At 37.8% G+C, this 17,385-nt stretch overlaps 3 protein-coding genes across 3 annotated transcripts in view; 2 read left to right on the top strand and 1 right to left on the bottom strand.

Annotated features, from left to right (window-relative positions):
* The window catches only part of LOC127831777 (uncharacterized), a 216,552-nt gene that overhangs the window by 71,164 nt on the left and 128,003 nt on the right, over positions 1-17,385 (top strand). The gene's annotated exons all lie outside the window — the stretch shown is intronic.
* On the bottom strand, positions 1,067-4,949 carry LOC127831865 (uncharacterized). Its single transcript, XM_052356942.1, has 5 exons — positions 4,822-4,949; positions 4,221-4,338; positions 3,414-3,550; positions 2,647-2,889; positions 1,067-2,051 (listed from the first exon to the last, which is right to left on the bottom strand). The coding sequence occupies exons 1-5, from the start codon at positions 4,828-4,830 to the stop codon at positions 1,782-1,784; spliced, it is 777 nt and encodes a 258-aa protein (XP_052212902.1). The 5' UTR covers positions 4,831-4,949; the 3' UTR covers positions 1,067-1,781.
* LOC127877383 (uncharacterized) lies at positions 8,821-9,699 on the top strand. The gene has a single exon (XM_052423212.1). The coding sequence runs from the start codon at positions 8,821-8,823 to the stop codon at positions 9,697-9,699; it is 879 nt and encodes a 292-aa protein (XP_052279172.1).

Below are 17,385 nucleotides of genomic sequence, written 5' to 3' on the forward strand. Positions count from 1 at the left end.
ATATGTGTTGCGTTTTGAGAAAACTGGACAAAATGCCTGTGTGTAAAGTGTTGTCCCAGATTAGCCTGTGCAGTCCGCACAGGCTAATCGTGGAAGACACTTTAACCCTAAACAAGATTTTTGGTAATAAAGGACTTCCTTTAAACGAAAAATACCATAAAAGCGGAGTGTTTTTCCAGATTAGCCTATGCCGACTGCACAGGCTAATATGGGACGATACCTTACGCACATGCATTATGCCCAGTTTTCTCAGAATGCGACGCATATATAAATTGTTCTATGCAGAAATGTTTATCAATTACATAAAAGTTAACACAGTTTGAACAAACTGCTAACAATACAACATACGTGGACTTATTCACACAGAAAATAGTGTAACTAATTAAATTACAAACAAGTAAAATGGATATACGAAATAAACAAGGAATGTTTGTGAAACATGTCTTCCCCCTAAAATGTCCATACAGCTGTTATATGTTATGTGTTATAAAATTGAAAGGCTAAAATATGACTTTGACCTCTGAACAGAACTAGTTACATGCAACTTCCATACCAAAGTTGAGATTTATCACTAAGACACACACTCAGACACAATACATATATATATTGAAATTAAAATATGACTTTCACCTTTGGTGTATCAATACAAATGGATACTTTTGTCTTGTCATAAACAAAAATTATACAAAATGTGAAGACGGAAAGTCAAACAGAACTTTGCAATATCACTCATACAAGGGTGTCATATATCATGTCGATAAACACCGTTATACACATTAACAATACAATTGTTCTTGACCTTGAAGGTATTAACGCCAAAATCAATATGGGTCTTATTGATGAATGCAACACCTATACAAATTATGAAGTGGGACAACAGAACTAATGACCACACTTGGACAAGGCTGTCACAGAAAGTTATTTAAATGAACCTGTGACCTTAACTTATGAGGTATCAATGCCAATATCAGTGTCTTGTTCCAGCGGTATAAAACAACTACACCAAATTCAATAATTAAGTTGCAATAAGAAATTTGGTTTACAACAAAAGAGACTGACCGACGTGAAAGCTTAATGGACCAATTTATTACATAGTTTGCAAGTTTACAATCTTACCAGAGACAGTAAGGCAACTTAAATAAACATAAAATAAAAATACTTTGACTCAGTGCGGGAACCGAATTTTGAAGGCCTTTGCAAACAGTTTAGATACAGATGATATGACACAGAACGTGGCGTCTCATCAGGATCCAAACTGTTTGCTATGCTGATAGTATTCTTTAAAAAAATCAATGAAAATGCTAATTTTAGAAATTCAGCAGACCACATTTTAGCAGACGACAAATTTCCCAGGATGTAAAGGGTTAACATTATAATATTGGGAGACACATTTACAACACAGAAAATTTGTATTAATTTTATAATTTACCAAAAATCACTATTATTAATACTTTATTATATTGTTTTATTCAAAATGATAATGTTTCATAAATAAAAAGTTGATGATTTGTTGTTTTGCAATACATGACAGGGCTTTTTTTCTTGATTTGGGAAAGGGCATGGCCTTCAATTTTGGGGAAATTTTTTTCAACAAAAATGAAAAAGGGGAACACATTTCCCAAAGTAAGCATATTATTTGAGGTAAAACGCATGATTTTTTAAAGAAGTTTCCTTAGGGAAGGGGCCTTTATAAGGCCCTTGTTACAGAAGGAAAACAAGCCCTGCATGACCATAATTCAAGCTGATGCCTTTCAAAGCTGTAGGGTTAATGTCACACCTTTTCAAACAAGACGGGCAGGAACAAAACCCACATAAATTTGGAAGGGGTTAGGGTACTTGTCTCTGATCGCCCAAACACAGCATGATGGAATAACTCTTCTGTTGCCTACTCCAAGCCTTCCATGTGCCCACAGTATATATTGTCTGTAGGCAGCATGTCTGTTGGCCTTGTGCGGGTCCTCTTCATCAGCATCATCCAGCAGAAGAATGTCCCTTCGCTGCAGTCTCGCCAGTCTCAGTACTGCAGGGTCCAGCACAAGAACTGTGAAGTCCTAAATTAACAACTTGACAATTAATTTCAAAATCATTATTGTCTCATGATTTGTAAACATACACACAATGCAAGTGTTATTTGTAATTTGTAGCCATTTTTAGCTCATTATTTTTTGAGAAAAAAAATTATGAGCTATTGTCATCACCTGAGCGTTGGCGTCCGGTTAAGTTTTGTGTTTAGGTCCACTTTTATCATATAGAATCAAAGCTTTTGCATTCAACACTGGCTGGCATTTTGACAGAATTATGTGCCCTTTTTATACAAAGAAAATTAAACATTTTGTTAAGTTTTGTTTTTTGGTCCACTTTACTCATAAAGTATCATAGCTATTGCTTTCAGACTTGCAACACTCGCTAACTATCATAAGCGGACTGTACATGACAAGTTTCATAACTCTGGTTGGCATTTGGACGGAATTATTGCCCTTTTTCAACTTAGTAACTTTGAATATTTTGTTAATTCTAAAGTATCAAGGCGATTGCTTTCAAACTTCAAATACTTTCATACTATCATGATCGATCTGTATCTGGCAAGTTGACATAGAGGTCATGTTCTTTTATCATTAAAACCTTTAGATAACATTTGTCACTTACAGGCAGTAGAGAAAAGCAGTGTCTTGGCTCCCTTTCGCAGCATATTCGCTCTGCCTGGGTTGGCATTTCCCTGCATTTTCCACACACACACCAGTCTGGTGACTCAGCACCCTCAGGTGGATGGTATCCACCTTCACCCCTGGCTACTGGCTTATGAAAGTCCAATATAAGACCAGGGTTCTCATCTAGGACCCCCAATATTATTTCCTCAAGCTGTTCTCTTGGCATGGTCTTCATGTCTTCCTAAAGAAAAGAAAAGAAACTGTTAGAAAATAAACAATAATGTTATAAATAGTAATTAAAATTGGAATATCATTTTTAAAACTAGAAATGCGTTCATTGAACACGGATGCCTTGCTGACTGCCATTGGTAGCAGAAATAGACACTTTCCTGATACGCTCCAGACAAAATCCAAGTGCCAGTATTAAAACTTTAAAATGGCACTTACTCAAAGAATACAATGTAGTTATATTATGTTTTTCTTGCACGAAACTTCTCTTTAATAAATTCGTTTACCTTATGATGTGAAAAGTTAATGTAATTTTTCAAGTTATGCTTCAGGCAAACTAAAAGTATACAAATTTGCAAAAGGCGATAGGTAAAAATCTATAAGAGGTATAGTATGTTTCCTTTGCATTGCACTTCTTCTCAGTGATATTTTTCAGTCTAAAAAGTTCATAGACACTATAATTCACAGTTTTTTAGGTTATGCTTATCACAAAACTTGAAGATCAACTGCACATATTATGTGCTAGTTAATACTTACTCGAAATCTGTCTTTCCTTGTTTGAATGACAGAAAGGGCAACTTCATCCCTATTTGGATCAGCTTCCCGAACAGATTTTTTGCCTTTTCGGGAAGCCGGACCTTTGCCCTTTCCTCTGCCCCTTCCTCTGCCACGAGCTGAAACATTTTGTTATATTAAAAAAAAAAATGGATGAACATATTTCTTGATTTTGTGGTGTTTTCTTTTTCGTACCATTTGACATACGACTATGTATGTCCTATGTATTTAAAAATACCTTAAATTTTCTTTGAATTTAAGTTTTCACCTACAAAAAAAACTAAGTTGTATATTAATTATTTTTTTTACAAATGATGCATGTAGCAATTATAATTCACTGCTTTTGAATAAAGTTTGAAAAAGTCAAAAGGCATGTGTACAAAATATTTTGTTCACGAATTTCCGTATATGGTGAAAACCAGAAGTCGAAATTACCTGCCATTGCCAAATATAAGGGGTCCAAATGAAAATTCTTAGGGTCAAAACACTAAAGTAATTTTAAATGTGTTCTTTTCTGAATGTTTAATATTTTGTTATAGCTTATTTGTCATATTCATGGTTAAAAAAATTCAAAAAAGCATTATTTGTAGCAACAAAGATCATTTCTTGTCATTTTGGAAGTAAAATGATGTAAAGCTATTTTTTTGCAGGATTAAAAACGGAAAAAAAACTGCAGTTTACTTGCATCAAAACGCAGGTTTCTGCTTCAGTTGAAATCCCTGTTATTGTCCATAAAATTGACAAAAAGGGACCACCGCCAAGTTTTTTTAAGCAGCTTCCTATATATACCTGGTCGAATTGGGCTCTCTGTGGCACTTGTGCTTGGGGATGCTCTTCTTTGGGAGGCTCTCCTTTTTCCTAGACGCACAGGACTGTCAAAAATGCTGTTTGAGCTTGATGATGACGTCTAAAGTGAATATAGAAAGATAACACATTTTAATAACATTTGAATCAGGTGACCAAACTTTGTGGCACTTGTATTTGTAGAATGCATGCTTCGTCTGACAGCTTTTCTAGTTGTACATGTACATACTTCTTCAAAACAGATATTTAAATGCACCAAATTCATGAAACCATATTTATTAATTACCAACTTGCTCTACTTTACGGGTATATAAACGATTTATACAACCGCTAAATTAGACGATGCCTATGAAGAAGCATTTTTCTAGACATAAGAACAGGGTTTTTTTAATTCAATGTCCGAAAATATATGGACACCGACGTGGACTTGACAGTTGCAATAAGTTTCTTTAAAATTAGTTTGTCTGCAAAGTCGTAATTACAATCAAGGCAAAAGTTAAGTCAAGAAAATGAAACATAAACTAAAGCAAGTATGCGTGATGCAATTCCATGTAAAACAAAATATTGTAACACAAAAATATCTTACCGAACTCATGTTGGCTTTCTTTGTTTACGAGGAAATTGTGTTGTTTGCCCTACGTCATCAATATATGCGTACTTCACGAAAGAAGCCGAGGAAAAGCGGAGATCGCGAAAATGTACGGAAATTGCAAAAATGTAAACATTTCTTCAAATTGTGAAATGGATATATATCTTCCATAACTCTTGACAACGTTGCACCTAAGCTGTGGTATTATCATTTTTTATGCAAGAGTAACTGAAATGCGTTAAAAAATAGACCAGTTTTTATGCATAATAATTGGATTTGCCACCTTATACGAGACTTTAAAATAAACAAAATATGCAATCTATGAAAAGGGTCGTCGGAAGCAAATTGACATTGGGGCGGAGGAGGGGTTGGGTATGGGAGGGGGTATCCCCCTCCCGTTGGTGTTTATTTTCAAATTTAAGCATCAAATGGCGCATGCTGGTGCGTTTTTATGCCTGATACCTGACCTTTTACACGTCTATTGCAGGCATAATTAAAATAATTAACAGAAAACTAGAGTAATTTCGGTATATTTCATATAGCATCACTTAAATGCGTACTGGAGTAAACATTCAGTAAAATCATAGTTTAACGCCACTATCATGATGTTCAGGTGGGAATTTCACTCTTTTCGGTAAATTTACTGTTTTCGGTATCATGTCCTCGTTATATATAATTCTTCCGTTTTTAAGCAGAAATAAAATGCTTTTTGTAAAAAAGAAATAATTCATGTATAGTTTTATCTAAATGCGTACTGGAGTTAACATTCATTAAATCGATGTTTAACGCCAATATCACGACGATAAGGTGGGAAATCTAACTGTTTTCGGTAAATTTACTGTTTTCGCGAAAACAGAACTGTTTTCGGTATCTAGTCATACCCGTAGCATGGTAAATACTCATAAATAAACAATTTTGTGTTACTTTGAAACACTATATGAACTATACATAAATGAGGAAATACTTCATAAGGACCTATCAAGTTATGATGAATTACACTATTTACTTGTTTTTGACGCATTTTTGATCGGAAAAAATTGTGACCGTGTCAAAACATTTTTCCCTAACGAACTGCATAATGTGCGAACGTTCTATCGCGAGATTTCACGCGATTTCTATACCCACGAATCAAACAGAACCCACGACTCAACCAGTAACAACCATATCCACCGTTTTTCGTGTAAAACAATTATGTCTCACGTATGTCTATAAAATCGAGTTCATCAACGTCATACATTGTGAGAAACACAATACCTGTTACAATCGACATTAATGTGCGTGTATTTTTTTGAAAAATGCTCAAAATATAAACTTGATAACAAACTGTTTATGGCGGAAGTTGTGAATTGTCGATTAGAGCAAAGCAAAAGAAAAGGTTACAATGCACAAATTGTTTTAAGAGGGTTTTATACTACTATTGCTTTTTCCTATCCTTTCAGATCTTGATCATTGTTGATAGAGACCATTAAAGTTCATCCAACAAATAGACGTATTCTTATTTATGATCAAGATACTAAAACCATGCCAGAGGTACAGTGTCCATTCCCAGGTTGTGAATACAAGACTCCGGATGTCGATCCACTGATCGTTGTAGCACTCATAACAGCACACAGCGCAGCACATCCTGCTGCACCACAAGCTGTCCATGTAGCTGTTGCAAAAATTGAACGCGTACGACGACCAACCATCTCCGCCGCAAATACATGTGAGGATTGGTAATATTTTCAAAGTTTTGGAAAGACTATGTCGATGCTACAAAGGTTACCGGTAGAGACAAGGCTATACAACTGCTTGAGTGTTGTGACAAACCTCTACGTAAGGACATCACAAGAGCCAGTGGAAGCCTCACCGATAAAACGAAGGCTCAGGTACTTGCTGCAATTCGTATTCGTAAACTGGCCGTCCGCGAGGAAAACACGATGGTGGCACGCGTTACGCTACATAATATGCGCAAAGATCGGGACGAGACTGTGCGTATTTAATCAAATGCCCTGGGTGTGATATTGACATTAGTTATACAGAAGCCATTATGCGCGTTGTGTTAAGCAGAGGACTCGCAGATCCTGAAATCCAAATGGATCACCTCGGTGATAAAAACCAGGTCATGAGCCTGGAGGACATGTGTCAGTTTGTGGAGGCTAAGGAAGCAGGCAAACGCTCTGCCTCTTGCCTGTTAGATCGAGAGTCGGTCAATGTTGCCAGCACCTACAAGAAAACACAGAAAGTATCGGGACAGTCTGACTTAGAGGTTTGCTCATATTGTGGTAAACGAGGACACGGGAAGCAAAGTAAAGCACATATTCGCCGTACTCAATGCCCAGCATTTGGTCACAATTGCGAACACTGCAAGCGTGATCACCATACAGAATCCATGTGTCGCAGCAAGGACAGGTCCCATCGCCCACCACGAGCCCGTCAATCCAGGGGAACTGATCATGAGAATGCACTGTTCGACACCTTGTGTACATTATTTGACAATTCATACTGTTTAGACACAAGCCTCGATAGTGAAGTTTGCACAGTTAGCAAGCGTCATTATAGTGTACCTCTCGAGCATCATGTGTATGAATTCTATCAGACACTTGGGTCCGCCGAAGTCCCAAGCCACAGCCATTTATAAATGTGAATGTTCACACTGTGTTGGAAGAATATACTGAACTTGATCTTGACGACATGTATGCACGCTCCAGCCCAGCCTCCGTCCCTGCCATGGCTGAAACTGGTTGTCAGAGCTGTTTAGCAGGCCTTAAAGTTATCCATCGCCTCGGTTTACGAGAATCAGATCTACTACCAGTTACTATGCGAAGGCACACTGCCAATAATGAAGGTATCAAGATCCTGGGTGCCATCTTGCTTCGCATCTCCAGCACCGATTCCACTGGACTTCCTGTTACAACCCGGCAAATGACGTATGTAACAGATTCGTCTGACAAGTTATTCCTAAGTAGGGAGGCGTGTATTGACCTTGAAATCATGCCAAATTGTTTTCCACAGGTACAGTCTGCATTCCAACATTGCACAGCCGATGTTCATGACCAAAGTGCGGCTCCATGTGGTTGTCCATCTCGACAACTTCCTACTCCACCGCCCCGTACAATACCATTCCCAATATCCGAGGGATCTCGTGAGATGTTGCAGGACTATCTGCTCGAATACTATCGATCAAGCACATTTAATACATCAGAACACCAAACTCTACCGCTTATGGACTGTCCGCCTATGAAACTAATGATCGATCCAGATGCTAAACCTGTTGCTCATCATACCCCAGTGCCAGTACCACTGCACTGGAGGGATGCTGTGAAGGAAGGACTTGACCAGGATGTGCAATTAGGTGTTATTGAGAAAGTTCTTATAGGAAACCCTGTTACATGGTGCCATAGGATGGTCGTCTGTGCGAAGAAGACTGGAAAACCGAGGCGTACTGTGGATTTTCAAGCGCTCAATATCCATGCAACCCATGAGACCCACCATACGCCTTCCCCATTTTTACTGGCCGGCTCTGTTCCAGCTGGCAAAAAGAAGACCGTTTTGGATGCTTGGAATGAGTACCATAGTGTACCAATATGTGAAGAAGACCGCCATTTGACCACATTAATAACTCCCTGGGGCAGATACCGCTACAAGGCTGCACCACAAGGCTATATTGCTTCAAGTGATGGTTTCACAAGGCGTTATGATGAGATTGTTGCTGAAATCCCCAATAAGACCAAATGTGTTGACGACGTATTGCTGAGGGCAGATTCCTTAGAATAGAGTTTCCACCAAACAGTCCATTGGCTTGATGTTTGCGGGAGAAACGGCATCATACTTAATCCAGAGAAGTATGTTTTTGGTGCTGATACAGTGGAATTTGCCGGCTTTGAAATTTCTTCAAATGATGTCCGCCCTAGTCAACGGTACATGATGGCAATCCTTCAGTTTCCTTGCCCAAAGAATTTAACCGATAGGCTGTCATGGTTCGGCTTAGTGAACCAAGTTTCGTATGCCTTTAGCATGGCTGACCGTATGCGACCGTTTAGAGACTTACTCAAACCAGATACCCACTTTGAGTGGACTGAAGAGTTAAACGAGCTCTTTGAGGAATCCAAACGGGTGATTGCGGACAAGATAGAGAAAGGCGTCACGATATTTGACCCCGCCAAAACTACCTGGTTAGCTACAGACTGGTCGCAAACGGGTATTGGCTTTTGGCTACTACAGAAGCACTGCTCATGCACAGATATCAAGCCGTTCTGCTGTCTCATGGACTGGAAGATCACTCTTGTGGGAAGCAGATTCGCCCACGCGGCCGAGTCAAGATATGCCCCCATAGAAGGTGAGGCACTAGCAGTGGCAGATGCACTAGAGAAAGCGAGGTATTTTGTACTTGGTTGTCCAGACCTTATCATAGCAGTGGACCATAAACCTCTAATTAAGATATATAGTTACAGGGCCCTTGAGGAAATCTCTAATACACGCCTACGAAATCTGAAGGAAAAGACACTGCGATACAGATTCCGTATTATTCACATCCCAGGAGTGAAGCATCGTGCAACGGATTGTCTATCACGCCATCCTGTCAACGAACCTGTACAACTGATCCTACCTGATGACGTAGCCACTGTCAATGCCGATTTGTCGCGCACATCATCTAGACCATCCCTTTTGTCTGTCCTCAGAACGAACGACACTCATGCATATACTGGTGAAGAGGAAAATGTATCAACAGCGATATCTACATTGGGCGAACTCAGTATACAGTCAGTTACTTGGGAGAGGGTTCGTATAATGACAGCCAGCGACGACGATATGATTGTTCTAGCTGACCTGATAGAGAACGGTATGCCTGAATCACGCACACAAATGCCTGATGCACTGAGGGATTTCTTTTAGTTTAGAGATGACCTCTCTGTTACAGATGGTGTTATCTAGTATAAGGACCGTATTGTGATCTCTCCATTACTCAGAAATGATGTCCTTGACGCACTTCATTGTGATCATTGTTGATAGAGACCATTAAAGTTCATCCAACAGATAGACGTATTCTTATTTAGTTTTCACCGTAGTATCTGACGATCTGGTCTTCTGCAAGCAGGTGAAATTGTATAGTGTATAACAGTGAAATTTCAATTAGGACACATTCTTATGACTGTATTCTCGCTGCGATCGGATAAGTTGCATGTTCCATTAGTAAGTTGAATAATATCGGGCGTATGTTTGCATTTTAAACAAGTTGTTATTCAAATAAAGGTACAATGTAGTTGGTGTATCTTTTACTATTTTACTAAGTTAAAGAGATTAATGAGAGATGAAATGCTATTTAACACTTTTTGCATTAATTAAAATATTTATTGAACAGATTCCATATTTGTTTGCGGATATTAAGCTAGACTATTTAATATATACATAGAAAATATTGCATACATACACACACGCAAAGTAAAGAAATGGAAAAAGAAACAGCATAAAATCAAATTAACACAGAAAACAAATTAGAACAAAGAAATGAATATTCATTATTATAATGAAATATAAACACATAATATGACGCCACACTATGTCGTAAGTCCTATTTCCGAGTTGCATTGATGACTTTAAACAATGTCATAATATTTATCGGACCACATACTAGAATTCTTCAGCGCTCCCATCTTCGACGTCCGCGGCAGACTCGTATGCCTCAATGCCGGCGTACAAAGTCTCGCCCTCGTCGGGATTATCGCCGTAAAGTAAAAACCTCAGATCGATAACCTTGTTTTTCTTCAAGCACGCGTACTGACAGTAATTCTGCAGCAGTCCTTCCGCCACCCAAATTTGCAATCGCATTTTGTTTCGAAAACACTTGTCCTCATTTTGCCCTGCTCGTCCGTAGCGTTTGTTAAAATCCTCCAATTTTCCAGTTAGTAATGTTATCTGTACACAAGCCCAGTGGAAACGGCGCTCGGATTCGTACAATTGAGCGTATATGTAAAACTTTTCCATGCCCATCTTAATAACGTAAAAAGCAACACGATGGCTCCTGTTTTCTTAAAATAAAAGTCTTTCTACAAAGCGTCAGTTTTTATATCCTCGTCTATACCTCGATAAATTTTGGACCAGAAATTTTAGATGCGTCTCTTATCGAGAACCTACATACGCATTTTACATTTAGAGAAGTTTAAAGTACAGTGATTTCAACTTTTCTATGTCAATTATACGTAGATTTAGGCACATCTTTAGCGGGCGCGTGTTATCGCTATTTTTTTACTGATAACAATCAGAAGAACAAATGCATAGCCGTACAGAACGCAGCGTGGCGCATGCTTATTGACAACCGTCGTTGCATCATGATATTTTGTTCACTGATATCATTGACATAGGCAGGGCGGTATGAAGAGCAGCAGGGTGCATCGTAAATGGGAACCGTCGCTGGGCCCTACTATTAATTGCTAATTGGATCACTAAAATTACATTGAAATGTAAAGAAATTTCAAAATAATCTAATATATATATAATTTAACTTGGTTGATTGACTTTAAATATTTAAAAACGTTGTGTCATGAAACCCTCGATTTGTAAATAGAGTTAATAATTTTTAATATATGCTTCTTTATTGATATTATCAGAGTATAAATTGGCACTTATAAATTAAATAATAATGCAATGAGATTTATTATTCATGAAATTATTAAAATCAATTATTGTTGCAATATTAAAAATGCACATTTTTGGAAATGATGTGAATACTATTATAATATAATAGAACTTGTAAATAATGTATAAATCATTCATGCTTTGACCAAAGACTTATTCAAGAATCGAATACTCAATGAGGTTTCCATGGAAGGAAGTGTTAAGATCGTGGTGGCGACTGTGGCATTTGGGTTGGCGGTAAGTGACTGAACAATTAATACTCAATGTGACCAACTACTCGAGCTTTCTGTAAATAGATTGACGAAGCGTGTTTGTTTGATCTAGATAGTACGGCATCCAGAGCGAATGGAGTCCTCTGGATATGTGGTACATTGAATACATGAACCTTGTTAATACTCGAAGTCTCTTCATTTTATTATTCATCAAATGTTATTTAAAGATATTTATTTATGTATTGAGTACATGGCGATTAATTCATAACGTACAGGGCAATGCGTATGTATTCATAGATTAACTTATTTAAGTATGTGTCGATAACGTAGTCATTAAGTTCCATGTTGAAAATACAAATCTTACATCTGGTCATTTAAAGATTGTCATTCAGGATGCTCGTCTAGTTTATCAGTACGATAAAGTCCAACACAGTGTAAAATGCATATTGGTAAAAGAAAAAAACATGAAATGTTTCATAGCCTTAAATCGGGTGCCGTTTGTACGGGTTTACAATTTAATCGGGTGCCGATTGTCCGTGTCGACAAATTTACCGGGTGCCGATTGTCCGGGATTGCAAAAAACACTGGATGCCGATTGTCCGGGTGACGTTTGCCCTACAATCTGTTTGTTTTTACGCACAACCGCAACACATCTGTTACGGGTTATTTTTTAAGCAAGTTCTTTATACTTTTTTATTTTCTGAAATAGTCGTTAACAATTAGAATTAAACAAACAAACAATTTGAGCATATCTTTAATTGCTCTTACTCCACATGTACCCGTAATAATCGATCATTATCGACCATTATTAGGGGACAAACACAATAATAGATCCCCATGAACCCCTTATGCACACACCCCTGAAAAGAGCGTGCATGTTTTGATTGAACGTTGGCCAAATGCAGACAGCATTCGGATTAGAGCTTGCAAGCGCTTGTGAAAATTTCATTTGCACGCATTTTAGCCCGCGGAGCTGAAATCGCCTGGGGAAATCCCTGATTATAATTTATTTACTTATATGAATATATGGTGTTCTAATATATATTGTTGTATTATAATTCCCTTATATTCTATCAGCCAGATTGGTTGGGGTGTACCACTCAGGGGGACAAAACAACACCTATCTTACTTGATTGTATACTCAATATAAAGAAACAAAATGTGTGATAACAATCTCCGTTGGGCAGCTATAAGTTATTATTGAGCTGTTTCTATGGCAACCGTCAGGCTTTGACTAAATAGCTAGTTTAGCTAGTATAATTCTCAAATATTTATTCAAAGTTGGTTCTAGAAAAAAAGGTTTGGTGTTAAAATGAAGATTATGATTATTACCTAGTATGATCTGCAGTTAAATATACAAATTAGTACATTTGTATATCTATAAATATTAATGAGATTGCAAGAAAAGTTCCTAAAAACTAGCGAGCCTCCAAAAAAGTAGGGTCAATATATGAAAAAAAAACTTCAAACACAAAACAATTGCTACAAAAGGTATTTTAACTGAACCTGGTAGGGTAGAAGCTTCTTTAAAACATATCAAACGTTTACCACAATCGGACCTCCGGATTTTTTTTCAAGATGGCCGCCAAGATGGCCGCCAATACATATTAATGATAACAACTATGTAACTATACAATAAAATTTGATGAATTTGGTGTATATTCCTAAGTTTCAAGGGGCAAAGAACACATAAAGATCATCAGACATTGTTTAAGTGTACAATAGTACTCACAAATCCAACATGGCGTCGAAAATTGCCGCCAAGATGGCCACCAAAACCTATAAATGATCATAACTATGTAAATATCCACTCAAATTTGATTATTTTGATGGCTATATATGGGTTGCAAGGAGCAAAGAACACATTTAGATCATCAAAATTGTATAAGTTTATTATATTACAACGAAATCCAAAATTGAGTCCTAAATGGCCGCCAAGATATCCCCCTGAATCCTATGAATGATCATAACTATGTATTTATCCACTCAACTTAAATGGATTTGGTGTCTATACCTACGTTTCAATGGGCAAAGAACACATTAAGATCATCAGACATTGTTTAAGTTAACAATAGTACACACAAATCCAACATGGCGTCTAAAACGACCGCCAAGATGGCCGCTCAAACCTATTAATGATCATAACATTGTAAATATCCACACAGATTTGATTATTTTGGTGGATATACATAGGTCTCAAGGGGCAAATAACACATTAAGATTATCTGACATTGTTTAAGTTGACTATATTACACACACATCCAACATAGCGCCCAAAAAGGCCGCTAAGATGGCAACCAAAAGCTATTAATGATCATAACTATGTATCTATTCACTCAATGATTTTGTTGTCTATACCAAGGTTTCGAGGGGTAAAGAACACATTTCGATTGTCAGACATAGTTTAAGTTTATTATGTTACACAGAAATCGCACATGGCGTCCAATGACACAATACGAAGGACCGCAAGTCCATTACTTTTGACGTAATGCTTGTAATGTGAGACGCCATAGTTTGGACCTGCCGCAATTTCTGGATTTTGAAAAGACGATCGATATTTTTCAGCATTAGGCAACACTGAATTGGCAGGGAATGATGCGTATCTTTCATCAGCAAAGCCAGTACCCTGGGCTGTTGTCAGTCAAATTCTTGCCTATGATTAATATGTACAATGGGGACAAAGCGTGCATTCTGTCAACATAAGTCGTAGTTTGCAACCTTGCCACAACCTTCACACCATTGTAACGTTTGACCAAACCTTGTATTGGAAAGCTGCCGAAATCATCATTGATGCGCCACAAAGTGGTTGAAAATGTTGTTCAGAATTTGGGATGTTTCATAAACGTATGAACTTGCGGGAGGGGGGGGGGGTGTGCAAAGGATCACTCATGGAAGAAACCGCTCTCAAAAACATACTTGAGGCTGTCTATTGAGAAATGCAATTGTTCACAATGTGACACGAAAAGCTGTCCAGAGGGCTTCACGGGACCATCTTTATGTTGAAAAGTGTATACACAGCCAGCTTTCAGCCGAAATGAACAAGGAAGATCCAGACATTCAGTGGCTGCTGGATCATGCCAAGGATTTGTACTTTTGAGGGGCAAAACGACGCTAGAAGATGATATGTTATGCGATTTTGATCAAACTCGAGAGGGCTACAGAGGAGTAGAAACATGAAATTGCCCAGACCTCAAAGACAAACATAGTAAGGCTGAATTATTAGCTTATGATTAACAATTCAAGGGTGTTGATTAAAGCATATAGTACTGGTTGTTGGTTGATGCGTTAGGCAGTGCCCAATTTGCTATCCATCTTTGCTGTTGCTGGCTACATTACATGCAATCTGCGTATTACTACATATATCTGCAGCAAATAAGCAACCTAGAGGAAACGCACCCGGACGTTTGTCGAAAATTCGGTATTGGTTTTCACGTTGTTTGTAGGAGCCATCAGTGCTGGGCTAGGCTATGACTTGATCTTGTTATTGAGCAAACATTGATTATGTTTTTATAGAGCACATGTGGTATAACTCGCGGCAGTGGAATGACTGAGGAACTGCAAACCCCTTGGACCCTATCTGCAACATCCGAGCACAACAGCGCAATGCAGGATTTCACAGACCTGACCGATACTACAAGTCCACAACACAAAAACTCAACTGAAGTGTGCATCAAAGGGAATTCTTTTGATCTGGAGAAAATGCAGGCACATATTACAACCTGATCACCATACACAGCTGACCCTACTCTCAGAAACATGGTCAATGGGATAGTGGCTGGGTAACATGTGAATGTTCATGCAATGGAGGCGGTTGGGAAACGATCATAAGAGATATCATAGGAAAGTCGCTCTTTGCTTATAAATTCACGAGAAAGTACAGAGCCAAATCTCTTTGGAAAAGCTTGACTGTTAAGATCGCTTCTGACAGTGCGTTTGATCCTGCTCTTCTGTTCCAGAGTTTTCTGGTGGTGTCAAAAAATGGAGTCGTATTGTCTTATGAACTGAGTTCCCATCCTGCTGCCTTCTTTGAAGCCAAGAACATACTTTGTACAGCAGATAAGCCTCAGATCGCTCAGGCAATTTAAGAGTATGCTGTAGACACATCATGTGAGGCTGTGATGAACTGTATTCATGAAACAGATGCATGATGGTGTCACTTTGCTGCATCGTTAACCATGGAGAAGGGCGACTCATATAAAGCAATAACCGCGTCTTATGTAGATTTAGTGAAATACATTACGGACAAGCGACAGTGGGGTTCGATGGCTACGATAACGATTCCGTCGTAGCACCACAACGTTGATGGGCGAGGATACTGATTTGCTCATCTTGATCCTGCATTACTCCGAAAGGGACAATAAGACCATCTACTTCCGCTTTTATGTAAATAAATAGTCAAAGGAACGCAAAGTGTATAATATTAACCTTTTGAAAAAACTCGTGCTTATTCAGGCTATAATTAATCTTCAATGATTTTCAGAAACGGTAAAAAATCAAGTCTACAGAAGTTAGTAAAATCTGATCCTATCATGAAGTCATGTGCTGGTTCATTCTCTCTTCCAAATATCGTAAATTGGATTTTATGATCATTCAACTCCTTAGTGATAACCTCAATTCGATTAAAGTGTTTCTTGTCTCCTAAACTATGGCATTTTACATAACAACCATAACGTTTGAGTAACAAGTTATGGACTTGTGGTCCTTCGTATTGTGTTGATGGCCATTTTGGACGCCTTGTTGAATTTCTGTGTAGTATAATTAGCTTTTATTTTGTCTGATGATATAAATGTGATATAAATGTGTTGTTTGCTCTCTAAAACCTGTGTATATTCACCATATTCATCAAATTTGAGTGGATAGTTACATAGTTATATTTTATAATCATAAATATGTTTTGTCGGCCATCTTGGTGGCCATTTTGGACGCTGTGTTGGATTTGTGTGTAATATAATAAACTTAAACAATGTCTGATGATCTTAATGTGTTCTTTTCCCCCTGTTACCTATGTATAGACACCACAATCGTCAAATTTGAGTGGATAGTAACATAGTTATTATCATTTTATAGGTTTTGGCGACCATCTTTGCGGTCATCTTGGCTGGCATTTAGGACGCCATGTTAGATTTCTGTGTAACATAATTAACTTACACTTTGTCTGATGATATTTATGTGTTTGCCTCCTATAACTTGTGTATAGACACCAAATTGATCAAATTTAAGTTGATAGTTATATAGTTATGACCATAAATAGGTTTTGGCGGCCATCTTGGCGGCCATTTTCGATGCCATGTTGAATTTGTGTGTACTTAATTAAACTTAAACAATTTATGATGATCATTATGTCTTCTTTGCCCCTTGAAATCTAGGTATATACATCAAATTCAATAAATTTGATTGGATAGGTACATAGTTATGATCATTATTAGGTCTTGGCAGCCATCTTTGCAGCCATCTTAAAAAAACAAACTTTCCGGCGGTCCGATTGTGGTAAACTTTTAATATGTTTTTAAGGACCTTCTACCCTACCAGGATCAGTTAAAATACGTTTTGTAGCAATTTTTTGGGGGTCAAAGTGTGTATTGACCCTACTTCGGTTCAATTTCTCCGAGACACTTTATGAAAATTAAGCTGATTGAGGCCCCATCTTCAAAGGAGAAAACATATCAAAAGCTGCCAGTACCAGACTGTTATCAACCATTTTCATATGCTATTGGCATGCATCTTCCAAGATATA

This window comes from Dreissena polymorpha, chromosome 1, assembly GCF_020536995.1.
Source record: "Dreissena polymorpha isolate Duluth1 chromosome 1, UMN_Dpol_1.0, whole genome shotgun sequence".
In the NCBI taxonomy this organism is placed as follows: domain Eukaryota; kingdom Metazoa; phylum Mollusca; class Bivalvia; order Myida; family Dreissenidae; genus Dreissena; species Dreissena polymorpha.

Bases quoted from the DNA above. Each gene is read 5' to 3' on its own strand.
- LOC127831865 (XM_052356942.1), bottom strand. The intron at 3,551-4,220 runs GTATATATAGGA...AAAATGTTTCAG, and splicing joins AGAGAGCCCAATTCGACCAG to CTCGTGGCAGAGGAAGGGGC. The intron at 2,890-3,413 runs GTAAGTATTAAC...TCTTTTCTTTAG, and splicing joins CAAGGAAAGACAGATTTCGA to GAAGACATGAAGACCATGCC.
- LOC127877383 (XM_052423212.1), top strand. From the start codon at position 8,821: ATGGCTGACCGTATGCGACCGTTTAGAGACTTACTCAAACCAGATACC.